The sequence below is a fragment of the Onychostruthus taczanowskii genome, unplaced genomic scaffold (genome assembly GCF_017590055.1).
Source record: "Onychostruthus taczanowskii isolate IOZ18803 unplaced genomic scaffold, ASM1759005v1 scaffold8, whole genome shotgun sequence".
Classification (NCBI taxonomy): Eukaryota; Metazoa; Chordata; class Aves; order Passeriformes; family Passeridae; genus Onychostruthus; species Onychostruthus taczanowskii.
In genome coordinates, this window is record NW_024505892.1 from 5,209,213 (window position 1) to 5,228,922 (window position 19,710).

General features: G+C 38.5%; 1 protein-coding gene across 1 annotated transcript in view; it reads left to right on the forward strand.

The window, feature by feature from the left end:
- NKAIN2 (sodium/potassium transporting ATPase interacting 2) overlaps nt 1-19,710 on the forward strand; it is a 512,690-nt gene that overhangs the window by 440,514 nt on the left and 52,466 nt on the right. The window contains exon 4 of the mRNA XM_041423840.1: nt 669-869. Coding sequence (XP_041279774.1) covers nt 669-869 — 201 coding nt within the window. The remainder of the gene's footprint in view (nt 1-668; nt 870-19,710) is intronic.

The following is a 19,710-nucleotide window of genomic DNA, read 5'->3' on the forward strand; positions in this document are numbered from 1 at the left end:
GACTAGTTACTCCATCGCACTAACTGTATGGGAGTCAAAGGTTGCACACCTCTGCCCCTCCTTTTTACCTAGCCCAGTACTCTTTAGACAAGGAAACACTCACTATTTCCTTACAGCATCCTAGGAAATTAAAGATCAGAGAGAGGCATTGTAAAGAGATTTGCTTGCAAGAAAATGCATAGGATTTTTCAATCTTGTCCAATATATCAGTAGAGCTACCATAGGTCTCCTTTGCTGGGTCCATGAGAAAAAACTCCTTGAAGATGATGTGTGTATATTAAAGTGTGCAAAGTCTTGATTCTGAGGGATTATTGTACAGTTTGTTATATATATAACAAAACATGGGCTATCAATCTTTATGGTATCCATCGGAAAACGGGCAATCAACAGAATGGGCAATCAACAGAAATGAGTGCTATAGTCTAGGCTGCCATGATCTCTAGGAATAGATCCTGCCTTGCAGGATTATTTTTCTGCTCCAAAGCATTTATGCCAGACAAGGTACAGCTACTTCTGCTTGCAGCAGGCAAGCTTCACTAACTTTCATGTGCCGGCACAGTTTTATTGCAGCTCTTTGCTTCTTTATGCATGCTGTGAAATCCCTTGCTGAGGCATTGCATACCAGAGTACCATCCCCACACATTAATTCTTCTCTTGCTCTTCTGCAGGAAACAGATCTCATTCTGACCTTTAACATCTCAATGCACCGTTCCTGGTGGATGGAGAATGGGCCAGGCTGCACCGTGACCTCAGTAACCCCAGCACCGGACTGGGCACCAGAGGATCATCGTTACATCACTGTCTCGGGGTGTTTCCTTGAATATCAGTACATAGAAGTGGCTCACAGTTCTCTTCAGATCTTCCTTGCAGTAAGTGTTTACCAGTAACTTCAATTCCACCACCTTTTCAAATTTTCTTCTTGTCTTTACTGGAATAGTGGATGGTTGTGGCATTCACTCACAAACCCTGGCTTTAGGTCTTAGTTTAGTTATGAAACTCAGTTGCCATTCAACCAGTTCAAGATAGCTGCATGCAAAACTTTCCAACATACATATTTATTTTTGCACTAAGAACTACTGACAGGGCACACTCTGTTTTCCTGATACTATAATATATAAGTTTTGACATAATAGCAAGTTACAGCTATTGTTGTGAAAGCCAAATTAAATATGAAATTGAGTACAAAAGACAAACCAACAGTAAAAATAGATTCACTGATCAGTTCACAGGATTTAAACTTATCAATTTGTCTTTAACCATATTAATTGACACTAGACTACAATGGAGAGGTTTTCCCTCCTGAAAAAGTTACACTTGTATGAAAATCAAAACCCAATATCTTAAATCTTTTTAGAAGTAAAAGAATCCATTGTTGCACTGCAGAAAATTTATAAGGGATGAAAACTGTTTGCTTGGGGGAAAAAATGTATAATGGAGCTCACAGCTATCCAAAAAGTGGGCAGCTTTTCCAGCTATCTATTCCCCAGCACTTTATCACTCAAGCTTGACTCATGGAATTATAGCTTCATAGAATAATTTTGTTTGGAAAAGACCTCTAAGATCACCAAGACCAACCCTTAACCCAGGACTGCCAAGTCCAGCACTAAAGCCTGCACTTAAGCACCTCATCTGCACATATTTGAAATACTTCCAAGAAAGGCAACTGCACCATTGCCCTGGGCAGCCTGTTCAAGTGCTTGGCAAATCTTTTGGTAAAGAATTTTTTCTTAATATCCAACATGAAGTTTCCCTGGTCAAGCTTGATTTCCCTTCATCCAGACCAGGATGCCATTGGCCTTCTTGGCCACGTGGGCACAACTGGCTCATGTTCAGTCAGTGTGGACCAGCACCCCCAAGTCCTTTTCCAGCAGGCAGCTTTCCAGACACTCTGTCTTGTATGCCTGTGGCAGTGCCTACGGTTGTTCTGACCCAAGTGCAGGACCTGGCACTTGGCCTTGTTGAACTTCATACAATTGGCTTTAGCCCATTGATTCAGCCTACCCAGATCCCTCTGTAGAGCCCTCCTACCCTCAAGCCTTCAAAAACAGTTAACCAGGCTATTTTTTCTGCTTTTTTTTTTTTTTTTTATTTAATGAATGATGAACAAGAAACTCAAGGTATATGTAGTTCAAGCTCAATTCTGCTCCTGATTCAACAAAGTTTTTTGTGTGTCTGTGTTTAAATAGAGTTGTGTTTTTGGATAAGCTCATTCTTTTCAAATCAGAATAATGGTTCAAAATAACAAGCCATTAGTAATCTGCTAGCTGCAGCTAACTATATCTGTGTCATATTTTCGTTCATGTTACTCTAACTGTGGTTATCATAGGTAAAGATCTGCACAGCATAAGTATGGGTCAATTTTAAAAACCTTGTGCTTGACTACTGTTCACATCACTTTCACATTTCCCATTGTGGCTAATTTTTTCTAATATAAATGCTAGTGTAAATTCACTCCCATGTTAAATGCGATTAAGTGGGAAAAAGAGGAATTAACTGGTAAATCTCAGTGACATATAGCACAAAGTAAGAAGAGCAGATACTGTTTGTGTCAGAAAAATTAATCACAAATTCCAGAGGTTTGTATCCAAAAAGGAGACAGAGGAGTCTTGTTACTTTATTTGAATAAAGGCAGAGGTCATGGGCATTTCCCATGGGGTCTCTCAAATTGTTAGAGCTTTCAGCCTCCTTTTTATCTTAATTTCCCAGCCACAATTCACTCTCTCTTTCCCCATTGGCTGAGGTACTTGAGAGGTACAGACTTTCCGAATCACCTAATACCTAAGACCCCCTTCTAATATATACCTCCCCCCTTTTCTTTTCCTTGTGTCAATCAGTGGGATTCCTAAGGAATTGCATTGTCAGTGGAGTTGGACTAGATGATTTCCAGAGGTCCCTTCCTACTCTAACAATTCTGTGAATCTGTGATCCTGTATTTCCATGGAACAACTCCCTCATCTCCTGCCCTCCCCAGTTCTTGATCAATATCATAGCTGAATCTGCAAAGGTGAGATCTTAGCTTCATCACACTTTGACATCAATAGCTATTTAAAGCTTGCTGATAAATGCAGAAAAAACCCATAATTTTGGCCACAACTAATTCAATATTCTTGTTGGAGAGAACTAGCCCTTAATGTAGCCTGTGCTCACATACTCTCCATTAGGCACTTCTTTCCTAGGGAAGTCTCATTTACAGAGCTCCCAAGTCTTGAGCATCTGATCCATCCAATGTGCTCTGCAAGGACCACAACTCTGCCTGCCCTTATGTCTACAAATTACCAAAATGAACTGGTCTAGAGGTGGGATGACTCATATACCCGTATGCTTCAGACAATAAAGTGTCCTTGTGTGTTTAAAGGCTATTGATTCTTGTTGCTTGCATTAGAGGAGCTATTTCATTTTCAGGCCTACTGGGTTATCAAGGATAGATATACTTAAATGACTGATCTCTGGAGAGAATTATTCCAGGTAAAGAATGAGGTCAGTGGTACTAATGGGGATTTGATTTGCAGCTATTTGAGCTGCATTCTGTATGGTATCTGCAGAGTGGACTCTGACTGAAACTTCCTACCTCTAAACAATAGGAGGTGTAGCTGCCTCTTTACCATGGGGAGGGCAGTGCCTGGGAGGGACACAGTGCAGGTTGTAGACCACTGTTAATCTTGGCATGTTGTGTCAGGGCTTAAGGTAGTCATTGGCACTGCGTGTAAATAGCCTTTGCATCCCAGCCTTTTGTCACGCAGCTGAAAGTTTCTCATAAGCTGGCAGTTCCTCAAGCACTCACACATATCAATGTATAATTCTACCTACAGAGCCTATGTACAATGTTCTTCATTTCCACAGTTCATTGAACTCTTGTCTTCTAAGAGAAGGTGAAATCTTTTCAGTTCAGGCCCTGAGCTGAGGTTCAGGTCAGAGGGTTCTGCTTCCAGATCTATCACAATGTTCTTTTGAAATAATTTCATCTCTCTGTGCCTCTTTCCAAGTGCGGGAGAAAAAAGCATGCCTAAATTTTTCATGTTCATTTCATAAGACTCTGTACCATTTGCCTAGATAGAGATCTCTTAAATCTTTCAAAAAGCCCCTAAATATGCAGGACACCCAGTACAGGAAGGTCTTTGTGTGGAACAAGGAAATTATAATGTTAATTGCATTTCATACAGAAATTGAGCTCTGATTCTCTGCATCTTTCTTTTGTCTTTTTTGTACTCTTTGATTATGCATGACCTGCCCTCACTCCCAAAAGTCTGTTCTTGCAAAAGTCAACAAATTAAAACACATTTGTAAATCAAAACTCTGAAAATATGCAAATTGTAGATCAGTCTTGGAGATAAGTGTAACAGAATGACAAATCTATTTGCCAACACAGGATTAAAAGTATTTAGTATGCTTGTCTTTTACTTCTCACACACTCAAAAATCTATTGATTTTAGTGGAGATAAGTGCCTGAGTTATGGGAATAAGACTAATGTGAAGACATCACCTTAGCCAGTTTGGGTTTTAGTTATATAGACCTTGAAAAGATGAACTGTGTAATATTATTCCAGTAAAACAAGTGGAAGAAAGGCATTTCTTATGTACTGCATCTGCATTATTGATGGTAATTTACATACCGAATAAATAAAACCATAAGTAAACTCTTACATAAAAGTATTGACCCTTTTCGAAGTGATCCTGTCCACTGACTTTTATGTGCTATATATTAGTCTGAATTTCTTTTTCTTCCTTCCTGTGTTTGTGCTTGAGTATATGCTTCATGCAATCATTAGAATTATTATTTCATGCCTCAAAATATGTAATATGTAATTACCCATCCGTAGTATTTACAGTAAATGTATACTGTTTGGATTTCTGCAAAGTCTGCATCATGCACAATACCTTTCAAGCCCTGGTGCTGTCAGACTGATTTAAAACATCATGAAGCATAACTGTGTTATTAACATGCACTAGTACAGCTATGAAGTTAGGACACCAGCATCAAAATCTCTGCTCTGTTGCAGACTTACCATAAAACCTTTGGCAAGGTACTTAATTCTAGCCAATTATTGTCTGTACTATACAAACAGTGGTTCTTAAATATTTCAGAAAGATGCTGCCAGGACAATTCCATTAAACATTGCAGGTAATCCAATATTATGGAAAGGTGGTCTGTGTATGTATTTAAGCACTCAGAACAGTAGAATAGCATTAATGTTCCCTGCTTCTCTTAAGGATTAATAATTAGAATAGGATAGTCTTAAAATCTTTAATGTTTGCATAGCACAGGTGACATTAAATACTCTCATGCCTGGTTGGAGAGATAGGAGTGCTCAGTAAAAGTGTCCTTTTACAAGAATATATTTACTGAACTGTCTACCTGTGTTTCAGACCTCCATGCTTAAATATGTTACTCAGAGTTAACACTTAAAGGCCCTCAACATTGCTGAGGAAATATGATTGGGAAAAAAAAAAAACCAAAAAACAGTGGTTCCCATCCAAAAGAACTAACCTTCAAAGTATAAAACAAGCCAGCCAGCCCATATGGAAAGGAAAGGAGGAAAAGAAAGGAAGACAGATAGGGAACAGTAGTTTGAAGTTTCATTGGACCTCCTGTTTGACCCTTGTCAGCATTCCTATAAGCATGATAAAAAAGTTTCAGAATGAGTAAACTTCTGATAAATTTTATCTGCTGGAAAATTTTCCTAAAAAGCAGCAAAAGACAGAAGTGTGTGAAAGTTTGAAATTTAGGAATTAGCTGACAAAGAGCTGGTGTCTCATTAGGAGTGCACTCTCATACTGACAGGAGGGGGAAGCCAGGGGGGACAGGCCGCAGAGATTCTTGCAAGAGAATTAAGTAGTTGAATTTCACTGGATGAAACTAAGGAGAAGAAATTGAGGTTTTAAAGCAAGAGTTGGAAAATAATCTCAACAGTGGGCATTTTCAGGCGCAAGGAGAAGACATGGCACAGGAGGAGAGGCAGGATGATCCTCAGAAGCTGAGACTCAGAGTGAGACATCAAGAGGGTATAAGCAGGACACGAAAGGTTAAAGAGAGGTCTTGTAAAGCTCTGGCATTTAGAGCAGAAAGAGAAAACAAGCCTTCTGCAAGGGAAGTACATTTGATCTCTTTTTTTTTCTCCTTGTGGTTTTAATTTTATTTTTGTTTGGGAAGATATTGATAATACCTGAGCAGAGAAAAAAGCCAGAAGCTCCTCCAGATACACCAGCAAATTATAGAGCAAGACTGAAAGAATCAGGCAGCAGATATATCAGCAGGACAGACTGTATGGTTCAAAGAGAGGCAAAACAGCAAAGCCAGGGGAGGTGTGGAAAGTAGTCACTGGAATGCATGGAAAATAAAAGCTGCCTAACTAATAATGTCATTAGGAATGTGGCAAACAGCAAAAGAGTGTTTCTGTGTGTCCCAAAATATTCATGAGTGCAAACAACATAGAGGTTTGCCCTGGAGAGTCCAAGTTGAAATTCTAAAATTAAACAGGCAGGTCCCTTTGACAGAGCTGCAAAGGAACATTCTAAAAACTTATCCTGTAGTAACAGACTTCACTGTGCTCAGATGGATAATACTCATCTTTTAGGAAGAGTGACCTATTGATGTAGCCTTTGTGTTGTGCCAATAAACCAGCATATTCCATTCCTCTGCTCAAAATACATACAGTGTGTTATGTTGGAAGAAACAAAATGCAGCAAAGCTCTTGCAAAACATCAAATGCAGCAGTAAACCTAATGCTGTGTTCTTAATTTTCCAGTCCTTTTTACCCTATATAAAGGTCTTCATTAGCACAGGGAGTACATCTTGCACATAAAAGCCCATTCTTAGATTTATCCTTGATAACTTTGTTCCTGCACCTCTCTTCTGCCAGCAGCCTCCAGCCCTTCTACATGCTTATATACATACTTTGCACATCAGCTGTCTCTTCCTGTGCTTTTAGAGTGGTGAGAATATTTATATGTGAGTAAGGAGACGAGAGCTCATGTAATTAAGTTGTGACTCTTTGAACCTAATGGAGAAAAATAACATTATTTAATTACGGCAAAGTTCTTGTCTAGGGCAATACAGCAGTTGAAAGAAAATTGATTCTTAATGACATAGATTGGCACTTTAGAAAGTCTTTTTTTCACTGTGGGACTGGGCAAAATCAGCACTATGTGAAGAGGGTATGAATCATTGTAAAGTGTTAGTAACACTGCCTTGCCTTGTTAGCAGACAGGCATCAGGTTCAGGCGTCTTTGACGTTGGCTCAGAGCACAGTATATTGCTGTTTCTGTGTTTGACAATAATGCTAAAGCATATGTCATTAGTATTTTGAAGGATTGCTTTAAGAGGTTTTTTTTATGTCTATATGTATTATCTGTTATTGCTTCTACCAAATTTTATCTTAGTTTCTTCACCACTTCTTGCAGAAAACTGAATTTTACACATCAAAGCATAAACGTTTTTCATAATGAGTAGGTTGCTTTGTCAGTAGAATTGTACTCATTGATTTCCCTAAAAAACTTCCCTTCTTAATGAGCTGTGTTTATATAAAGCTAAGCTATATAATAGTCTGAAAACAAGTTTTCTTCAACTCAGAAGAGAGAAGTCAGCTTTAAACAGTCTTACCTAACCAAGGCGAACAGGATTGTCTCTGAAAGGTTTATTTCCCTGGTGGAGAGAAAGACAACAGCACCAGCATAAGCTGAGACTGGAAGAAGCAGTTCTGCTTCTCACGAATGTTCTTGCACTAGCAAAGGCAAATAGCATGTGTGATTTTTTTTATTTTTTTCTTTTTGAGTGGGATTTGAATTATGAAAACAAAGAGCTGAGCAGTGGACTCATTACTTTGAGGCCTGAGGGAATTTTCCTGAGAATTTGTTTTGACCACCTCATATGTATTCCTTGACACAGGGAACTCTGATTTCTGGCTGACTCCGTAGTGATATGAAAGAGCGATGGGGTTATGGATCCCCAGGGTCAGTGCCTCGTGGCTGTCCTGGGGCTGTGTGATCTGGGTGTTGCTGTGCTCACTGGTGATGCTCTCTTTCTGACTTGCTGCCTCCCACAGCTGGCATTTAAATTATCCCTCAGTTCTGGTACTGGTGTAGTCCTGTTTTTATTCCTGTTTTTATTTCACTGTCATAGCATGAGATCTGCACCTGATGAATGTGTTCCAGCTATACAGGGGTCAGGTGACTTGGACTGGGATCTATTGACCTAGTCTTGGTGAGCCTTTCTCTTTGAGGAGATTCTGGATAAAAGGCCTAGTCCATTTGATTTTCTCTCTACACAAAGGAATTTACAAGGTAGAAAAAGCTTATTACACTTGTTTGAGATGTAAAAATAGTACTGACAAGAACAGAAATAATGATAAGTAGCACAAGCTTCTATACTCATAAGTATTCCTTTACAACATGTAGTTAAACAAGAAGCAATACCTCTTCATACTGAAAACTCATAGTCAAGTGCCAGGTTCACCAACTCCATTCCTGAGCTGGTTCTGAAGGTGCAAGGAAAATGAGGAAATATTGAAAACCTCCTTGGAAATGTTGAAAAACTTGTCCACAGTACAGCTAATATTACAGTACTGTCTTGTTCTGCTTTATACAAAAGTGACATTTGCCATTTTGCTTCATATCCCAGAAAAAGCCCCCCTAGTTCTGGAAGTACAAGGACTCAGTTCATGAGTTAAAGTGATTTTTTTCCTGAATATAATATAGATAGTCATAAAACATATAGCCAGCTTCTTCACTTCATTATAGAGACAAACGTATTAAAAAAAATACCAGAAAAAGACAGAACACAGCTTCCTGAGCAGAAGATGAACTGAGCACATAAAAGCATAGTATTATGAAAACATAGAATGAATTGTTTTGCAGTTTTAGTCATGACTATTCTGGCCAGAATACCGTGGTTCTGAAAATATGTTCTGTAAAATTCACCAAGGATAAACAATGTCAGCAGCTGTAACTGAACCTATATTGAAAGCACTGATCAATTATAGATTCCTGAGATTCTATAATACAACTTGAGTGCTTCTGGTAGAGCTAACTAACCTGCTAAAAAGAATAACTGTGTCTAAGGAAAATAAAAATCTAGGAAGTATTTAGATGTTCCTGATCTTTAGTGTGTGTATGATAAAATGACATTGTGAATTCTGCAAATTTTTTCCCCATTTTCTAGCACAGACAGCATAACAAGGCTTTTGCCTTCCAGGAAAAAAAAAAAAAAAAAAAAAAAAAAGTTAAAACTAACTTGCTTTCATGCAAATGTGTACCCTAGAATTCTTGGAATAAGTGTTTGAGTCAGGCCAAAATATTGGGGTCAGAAAACTGCTCACAATATTTTTAATAACCTAACTTTCTCTTACAATCTCAGGATCAGAGCTAATTGGGAATTTTCTGAAGGAACATGATTCTTTTGAAAAATGCATCAGCCCTGAAATATTTTGTCTTAGCATAACAGTGTCACGATCTTCATTTAAAGTGCAGGCAAATGATCTTTAACATAGTACCTGGATTTCTGGTAGATTTTTGGCTGGCTGCTTGGGCTCTGGACTTTCATAGTACTTTTATACTTGGACAGGGCTCATCCTAAAAACTGCAGCATGATTATTATTCATAATGTTTGACTTTTGCTAAAGTCTCTGTCATGCATTCAGCAGACCAGTATCCCTGTCCCAGGTTCTGTTGGGTACAGAGGTATTGCAAACCAGGGAGTGTCTCTGATAGCCAGTTTGGATCTGCTCATCTTGTTCTGAGGCAGAAAAAGAGCTTATTTGTGTGAACATAAGCTGTGCTATACCATTTGGCCTCTAGGTCAGAAGAGAGTCTGTAGGTTATTTCAGTTGATCCTATGTCTATATACACTTCGGTACGTTCACAACATCCCACACTCAGAGTCAGTGTTCCCTGGACATTTAGCAATACGAATGATATCTAGATCTCCAGCTAGTGTTTGAGTCATGCTGTAGACTCTGACCTTGGAGTTCAGGAAGGAAACATGAATTTGAATCCTAGTACTGGGAGAGGAAAGTTTATCATATGTCTTAATTTTTTAGTGCTTATGTAGCATACGAAACAATGCATGCAATAAAGATCCTCTGTATACATGCCCTAAGGATTCTCGGCTCTCTGACTTCTGCAGTGCTGCGGTTCTAAGGAAACTAGAGTCTGAGATTGAAAATTGAATCTTTTTTCTGGTAAATTTTCTGACATTTCCACCTGAAGCCTAGATTTTAAATGGCAGGTAATATTCATTAGTGAAAAAGTCATTGTTCCATCTAACTGAAGAAAATTACTTTCCCTTGAAATCAGAGGTTATCTGTTCTTTGCTCGTATTCTCAGTAGACATCAGCCAATTCTCACTACTTCTTTAATAGATGTTATCTTCAGCACCAGCCGGGCAGGTAGAGAGCACGTACAAGTACTTCTGATGTGTTTGGGGGGCTTTCAAGGTGTGCCCCTGAGCAGCACCTTTCACCTAATCTGCAGCACTATTGAGACATCAGTTTTGCAGTACCCAACTGCTTGAAACAGACTGGCATAAAGTGAGTCATGTTTTCAAAACCATTGGAGCAGGTATTTTCCCAGCAGGCAGCATTCTTTTAACTCTGCCTTTGAGCATTGTGAGCCTCTATTCTGGTCTGAGCACAGTAAAGGAAATAGCTATTCTTAATGTATACAATTTAATAATGAATTGTTGTGGCTTTTCCTTTGCTTTATTTTCTTTCTGTATGTCCATGTTTTCTGCAAACAGATCAGTTGTGTGTGCATAATCACAACCAGAGGAAAAAAAAAAGCCACAGGAGCATTTGTCTTCTGGTAACAATTGTTTCCATAGATGGGAATTCAACATTGCCATGACATAATTTATTTTTCCTTATATGCTCACAATGATCAAGTAGTGGCATCTGGAATCTACCCCAGAGGTTCAAGTCAATAAAATATTAATATCTGCCATTTCCAGTGAGAAGGTTGTAACAAGAACATGGCAGAGAAATCTCTGACATCTTTGCACTATTGTTTTGCACCTAATTATTTAACTGTTTCCTTTTCCACATACTCTTTTCCTAAAGATTAGGAAAAAATAGATCTGGGAGTAGGATGTGATTCCCTACCTTCCATTTAGGTAAACTGCTGTTCAGATAGCCCTGTTTCCTGGGAGTGCTCTGGGAGGTGGCTACTGACAGTGGCTGGATCCTCAGCACATCCACCCCACTCCCATGGAAGAGCAGCTCTGGGAGGAGCTGGACTCACTGCACACATCTGATTCACAATTAAAACCAGGCACAGAAATCAAGGCAATGCTGGGCAGTCTTGTAGTAATCACATATCCTCTGAACAGAGAGAAACATAGCTCTCCTAGGATTTTCCTGGGAAGCTGTGAGAAACTGTGAGAAATCTCAGAGAAAGAATTAAAACAATTATTTCTCAACCTCTGCACCTGGCAGTCAGTTTCTGTTTGTCAAAGATGTTCACAACAAGGAGTTGTCCCTTCTTGACCAATAGGTGAGAGAAGATTCCTAAAGGCCAGTCAGGTTTAAGGTCCACCATTTTTTCTATAAGAATTGTGGATTTCTAATAATAAGGTTCCTTTCATGCCTTCTGATGATGGAGTCTCTGTATCACCTTTGTCTGTCCCCAATACCCCTTTGGTGATAATGCCTCACCTGAACAGCTCACCATTTTCCCAAGAGATTATCAAGGCTTTCCTTAGTAATTCAATTCAGTGTATTCAGTCACGACGAGCAGAGAGAGCTGGAGGAAGAGAAGCACTGTCAAGCCTTGCTTTAGACAACTCCATTATTCCCATTCCTCTCATTCAGTGAATAAGTATTAACAGTCACTTATGCATAAGAAAAAATAATGAGGTTTAATGAATCTCCAAAGATCAGCTACTTCATAAAAGCAAATGCCACCCTTTTATCAGTAAAAGTCCTCCAAGTCCAACATCAGCAGCAGAGGGAATTTCTATTTTAAAGAAAATTGCACCCAGTTTCAGTAAATTATCATAGAATCATTACTCAACTTTTATCCAGTCAATGTTATGCCTCCCTAGTGGAGCAGTTTATTGTCAGTATGTCTGTTTCAAAACATGTCTTCCCTGGAAAGCACTCCTTCATTCAGATTCTGTCACTAGAAGCAGGCAGCAGCTTGGAGCTAGCAGCTGCTCTGGAACAAAACAGGTAGAGAGGCAGAAAGACTGCTGAAAACATAACAATAAGCACATCATGGCATAATTACAGTAAATCTTCAGAATGGTCTGTACACAGAAAATGGCATATGTTTTGGACAGAGGAAGTGTGTACTAGCAAAACCACAGTATAACATAAGCATTTTCCACAGAAGTCCTTTAGCTTGAAATTCATTTTTTATCTTTAAAATTATCATTGACAGAACAAAAGATAATATTTGAATGGTCAGCTAGTTAGCTTGAAGGAAATATAATTAATATTCTGAAGGGCAAAAGCAGGTGATAGAAAGGTTTGGGGGAATTTTACAGTTGTAACTGCATAATCTAATACTGGTGCATCCATTTAACCTTTGATATGCTCTCCTTTCACCACTGCATGTAATAGCAGTTCTGTTTTCTAATGTCTTCATTTGACTTTGAACAGGTTAATAGGATTTATTGCTTCTGCAGCCTGCCTACACAAAACAGATTGTCAATATGAGCAATCCTTTGTGGTCTGCCAGGGAATAATAGACTGCTTTCTCCATCCCTGCTTTTAGGAAGTGATTTAGTTTCCTGAAGATTTAGGTACAAAAGGGAGAAGGGAAGGCAGGTAGTTTTTCTGTGTGAGTCTATCATGAGCTGGCACTGCTAAATAGCCACTTGGCATTTGCTGTATCAGCTGGTGGTTCTTGCCTCATTTTCAGATGGCAGCCTCATGATTCTCCATTAAGATACCTGCAGAAAATTTGCTGTGTCTAGGCAGCAATGGTAAAAAATACATAACCCAGATACATTTCAAAGGTTGCAGAGGACTTTTGAAAACATTTTCTGTTACAAACTGCTTGAATTGATCTCATCTTCAAAAACGTTAATCTGCTAAATCATTGTTTTGTACTCTGTCTGAACCTACATTTTAGGTTTCACTGGCTTTGTGGTTTGCAAAGATCGTTCTAAAATCACTGTGTATCATAAGAAAAGGATTTTTCCCTGGGCTGTTAGCTCTTTTTTGCCATGATTATTGCTTCCTGCTGCAACCATCAGAATATAACGATGCAGCAAATTTTACAGAAATGTGAATTACATGAACGAAACAAATTGTCATTTTTAAAGCATGGAGTTTTTCCAAATGTCTTCTGCAAATGAGTTATGAAGCTCTGACTGAGTGGAAGAGATTAGTCACATTAAAAATTATTATACTGATTTTATCTGAAACATAGGTAAGCAATGCTGCATTTCCAGTCTCTTTTTGATTCTGGAAATAATAATGCTATGAGACGTTCACTGTGAAGATCCTAAAAATTACCAGAAGTAATAGTCATTGAATGCTATGATTTCTAAATATGTGGATCAACCAAATCCCTCCACAGTACATTGTACTTTCTATCCTGAAATACTATTTTTGTGTAGTCATTTAGCGACCTTAAACTTTATGATTTATTTTAATTAAAGCAGTTAAAAAGAACCAGAGAAAGAAAAAGAAATGAGGGTGGGGGATTTTTATTTGGTTTGGTTGGTTTTTGTTTGTTTCCTGGTTTGTTTCCTGTAACTGTATGTAAATCACACCAAACCAAACAAACAAACAAACAAAACAACAAAAAAAAACCCGTCACAAACAAAAAAAATCAAACAGGACCAACAGGTTTGTTTCCAAAGTCATATGAAGGTATTATCCTTTTGTGTACTTACTGGAAATTGCCTTGGATAGTGAGATCCATAACTAACAAGAATTCATGAACTTCCAGAAAAATAAAATTTTTATCCCACCTATTTCCAGACAAGGGATTTCTAGACAAGGGCAGGCACAGATGGTAGCTGACTTCAATGGGTTGAAAAAGCACCATGCACTTGAGCAAGGTTTGATTTGGAGATATTGATCTCAGAACTGGCCTAAACTTTGCAAAGGAGTCTTCCTCAGCTCTTACACACTTAGGAGCAACAGGCTCCATTTGATCCATAGCTCCTTAGAGAGCTCGACTCAGTGCACAGAGCTTTGAACAAGTCTCAGGGGGAATTTTGAAGGCAGTGTGAAGAGCATTAGGGCCATTAGCTGCCTCACAGAGGGATTTGGTGGCATTTTGGAGTCAGCATATGCAGCTGCATAGACCATTCAGGAGGTTAATAATTCTTCCTCTGACTTCAAGTGTTTAAACAAAACTTCACTGAAATCAAAAAGTAAAATTCCTCTGAAAGACTGTTGAAAGGTTTTTTTCTCTCCCAAACAGAATGTCAACTAGAAAAGAACAAGGAATTTTAAACTGCTGAGAGATTACAGATTAACTCCTGGTTTGTGCACATAAATACAAAAGTGTGTTTATCATCACTTTTGGAAATTTAGCTCTTTTTAGAATTTTTTTAATATCTTAAGGGGGTGTACAAGAACCTGCCATTCTTTTCCAATGTCTACAATTACCTTCAAAACTCGTTCTTCTGATGATCTTCAGAAGTTTCTAAGAGTCTGTTTGATTATAGATGTAGATTATTTTTATATGAATCCTAGGATCTAGTATGTTTCTATACAAAGCATTTAGCAAATGAGAGAATCACATGGTGAGTAATATTCAGCTTTTTCTAAAGAATGTCTGAGAGATTAAATTTCACATGAAAAAGACCTATTAGCTGGAAATGTTTCATGTCTCAATTGTTAAAGTATCCAACATTCCTCCCTATAGTTTGTCTACTGAAATTTGAAAATATACCATTAGTTCAGTAAGCATTTGCTAATTCTAAATTAAAAGTTACTACCTGTGTTTTTTGTTGCAGTTGCTTTTGCTTGATGATGCTGTTGCAACTTGATTTTATCATGTAGAATTCTTGTCACTCAGTTTGATCACTTACACTATCAAACATCATTCAGGATGAAATAAAAAACTAAGTATATTATCATGTCAGATTGTTTTTGCAGAACTGCCATCATACTCTACAAATTTATGTTTGTTTACCAAAGCTACCTCAGTGTTCCAGATACGTGACATGGCATCTATTGAGCATTACTGAGCTTTACATGAGTTGTTAGAATTCAGTACATTTGTTTGACTTTTTTTTCCCTTCATTTAACATAAATGGCACTTGTCAAAATTGCAGTCTGCTAACTTAAATTTGGGCATCATTCAGCCAGCCTCCACACACAAAGGTACTTTGGCTTTATTTCATGCAATCTGGGACCTTTGTTTGCTCTCCTTCTTGACAAATGGCCTCACTAAAGGGACAGGCACAGACAGACTGATGTGAAAGAGCACATAGCAATTTGGAACATGCATGCCTTGGATTTTTTAATGCCATCTCAACAATAATACACCAGTGACTAAAGCAGGTGATTGGAAGTGGAGCGGATGCATACAGACAGATGGATTAAGACAGCAGTAATTGTGCTTTCACTTGATTATGATATTAACAGGCTCCAGGTGATTTCTATTTTTCACAGCGTCACTCATCTCAACAAATCCCAGCAGGCTTGGAAGCAGAGTAGAGATGCATCCTGCTTTTCACATGAACCTGTTTCCAGTGTGAGCACTTAAGAGAGTTCTTCAGTCAAAAAGCAATTAGCTACTGCAGTCTGGGGTGCCACTTAGAATACCCAGGCTCATGTGTTTCATCATAAAATTGACCTTTTTAATTTTTTATGCCTGAGATTCCCCACTAAAAGAGTAAGCATTAAAAAATACAACCCTAGAGAAAATAGTGAAGGCACATGTGGAATTTATTAAAGGATGTCTGGCCCTGAAGTGCTGCAGATAGGACCTCCATCTGAATATAATAAATATGAAGTATGCATTATTGTGTGCTTAATTTTTAAGTAATTGGCATCATTATGTAGCATAATGATACCAATTACATAAAAAGCATAGGAAAGCAATATGTGCTACATTTACAGACTCACATTATTCCTGTAATAATTGCTTTTCCATACAAATAGTGTCTGCTTGCTGATACCTTTGAATAACTGTGCACAAATTATCCTAACATTTCAGAGTTTGTTCTACTTTTTTTAGTAGCAGTGCCTGTCTTGGTAATTCAATTTTTGGCAAAATTTTGCACCATTTTCGTGTAACAGAGGCTTTCAATTGGCATTGACATTCAGGATAGGCAAAGAAATACCTCTTTTACCCAGGCAACTTAAGTAAAACTATTGCCAGTAGCATCTTCCCTCCACCTCTGGGATCCATCAAGTCAAAGAGTTTCAATAGTGCAAGAGTACTCAAGATTTAAGGTACAAATAGGTGTTAAGATTTAGGAATAGCTGGCAGAAGCTAGCATAGTTTTAGAACAGTACTTCAGTATTTTGCTCTAAAATTTAGTAGCAATTTCACTCACATCTCTACTGTTTAGACAGAAAGAGGACATGACAGCACCTTTATCCCTGCTGGAAGTAGCATGAGGTCAGCTATTATTCTTGAAGCTGACATCTATTCCTGCTTAGGAGCTAGCATGCAAGACCCCTACAAAAATGATCCTCTGTTGTAGCAAGGTAGAGACAGTGCAGAGAAGAGCAAATGTAGGAAGAAAGAATATGCTTCTATGCAACACACATACACATCTGTGTGTGTGTGTCTGAAATTAATGAAGCAGAACTCACTGCAGTCCATACAGAGGAGAGCTTTAGCCAATGTGCAGTAGGACATTAGTACAACATGCAAAGAAATTGTCAAGATTGATTCCTTGTGTCACTCATTTGTCTGCATTCAGCTTCAGACCCAGCGTCTGCTGTCTGGATAAGAAGTTGTAGAAAATCAGCAAAGACATTGTTCTATAGACATCAGAATAATTCAGTGGTCCATCAACTTCAAAACCCAATCTCTGTCACTGCTAAGCTGGAAGATAACTCAGTTCACTAATTAATTCATTGGGTGAATTCTGTACTCTGGTCTGAATGATGACACACATGAAATTTTTTGCTAGAGGATGGGCCATCCTTTAAGAAAGTATCAAGTTGTTTCATTCTCCAGGAGAACAGAAACAAAACAAAAATAAGCAAAATAGCTGAAAGCCACAAGAAAATCCACCCATCCCTGCCCTTTAATCACTTGAAAGTCCTCTTCTCACCTCTGAAACTTTTCCATACACACTAGGGCACTTCTCTTTTTCCCTTTACTCACTGGGGATGCTCTAGCTCATTAAACTGCATGTCCTCTTTCTATCATTTCCCAAGAGTTCAGTTTTACACTTCCACAACTTTATTTCTTTTGCCTTTCCCTTGTCTTCCTTGTCCTTTATGCAAAATGGTGCCGTTTTTCTTTCACCATCTTTGCTGAATCACGCTAAAACCTTATGTTTTATCTTAAAGCTTTTGAAAAATTCAAATTTATGTAAAGGATTCTGACTAGGACCACCCTAATCTTTTTCTTTGTCATACAACTTCCATTTGTTTTCTAACCATTCCACTCCATTTAGAAACTACTGTGTTCCAAAATCCACTTTGAAACTCTCAGCTGTCTTGCTCTCATGACAAATACTTTTTCTCAGATTTTGCTCCATGCTGTCTTTACAGTGCATGTTTGTCTCGTTATTTAGATGCTAAGTCCATTGGGGTACATGATGTCAGTTTGTTTATGTTTATAATACTCTGTGTAATATTATTGCCCTCTGTAAAGCAACAGAGAAGGCACATTAAGACTGATATATCAATTTGAAGGAAAGCCTCCAATGATTAATGAACTTGTCGAATCAACTAGGACACCTGCTAATCATTTTTGAAGTACTGACAAATGTAACAGCTGTTAAATTATACCCGTTGTAGCCTGCTTAGTGCTCAGGCAGTTTTACTATCATTAAAATAGCAAGAATTTTCTGAAAGTTACTTTGTCATTGTTTCCTTCCCTTCACAATACCTGCTGGAATAAGAAATATAGTGTGCTGGATTTTGCTTGTTAATGAGTTATTTAGGTTTAAGGTCCCACAAGCCACAGTGTGAGGAGAAGAAGCTGAAGCAGGAAGACACAGAGAGCTGAAGCAGTCAACAGAAGAAAGCACTGTACTTAGAAAACTAATTTTCCTTTAAGTATGGTAGATTGCAGCTCTCTGAAGCAGAGTCCTTGCTTTCAAAAAACCAATTTCTGGCAGATTGCAGAGGTTATTCCCCTTTGGTTTTCCAGCATCAGACAGGAGATTGGAATGGTGGACCCTCTCTCAGGGGGCTGGCAGCTTCACAAAAAAACAGATGGGACCTGACAGGCTATTTCCAAGAGACGGAGTCTCTGAAGCAGGAAGCAGGGACGCCTGAAAGACTGTGGGGAAAGCTGCTTTTAAAGTGGGTGAATCAAGGACTCTTCTGACAGGAGGAGCACAGGCTACCAACTGTACTCTTTGTTATGTGACAGTCTTACCAGTCAAAGGCTGTGCTGTGAGCTGCAAATGATTTGGTTAGGATAATGTTTGACCTCTGCAATACAAGCTGTCTCTCCGTGATTTTGACAAAAGAACCATTTTTTTGCCTTGTCAGAGGGTGTTCCTCCCTCAGTCTCCACCAATCACATCGTCACCTCCTCATTCTGAGCTGCCATTTAAGTTTCACAAAGGACTTGAAACATCCCACTTTTTCTTATTTCCTAAAAATTCATTAAACAAAAAAGAAATTATTTTCTGAAAATACTTTAAACAGTTGGAGATTTACTTGCGAGAACCTTTGAAATTCAAATATCTCATTTTGAAAATGTAATTAAGTGTTTGCAGAAGATACACATTGCATCTGTCAGAGAAAGGCTGTCCCTGAGGAGCTAGCTCTGTGCTTTGCAGGAATGCAAGCAGATACTTCTCTTCACCAGCTGCAGGAAAATGTGCCAGCTTTTTAGCAACTGATAAAAATAAGTTCATCAGTTGAACATTAAAAAAAAAAAAAAAAAAAAAAAAAAAAACCAAGAAGGCTGAATGATGAAGGTAGATATGCAGGTCCTGATCTAGCTTGCTGAATAATGGTGTTAAGCTTTTAGTTATTAGAGAAAGGTAGAAAGAAGGATACTCCAGAGGGTCACTCAGTTCTTAGATACTCCTACTTAAAACAGAAATGTACTGGAAAGGCACATATAGATAGGTTTGGGCCATGACTCACCTGCAAGACAATGTGTTTGGGCTCCTTCTCAGTGCAGGAAAGGACCTGCACAGATTGAGGTCTTGTCTACAAAGGAGGTGTGAAAATCCACATTGGAACAGGTGGTCATTTCAAACCATTGTTTTGGTGCTTTCCATCCTTGAAAAAAGGCAAATGGAATTAAAAGTTCACCAACACAGGTGAATCCCAAGACATGAAAGTTATAGCAGGAGACCATGAGGTGATTTTGCAGCTTTAAGTGTCCTTCTGTCTTCATGTTCCTGGGCTGTGGCAGGGTCTGAAGTTACCCCCATGGAAACACTGCTGCTGCCATGGATGCCTCTGAGAGCTGGCCGATGGGTGCAGCACTTACACCTCTGCAACCCATTCTCTCTTGAGGATTCTTAGAAAGCAACTTTATTGTTCTGGCTTGCTGAGCTATTCCTGACAAACCAAAAGCTGTAATTAGGGTCAGACAGCTTTATGTCTTGTCAGACAATACTGTATCTTGTACAGATTTTCAATATGTTTTTAAGTGGCT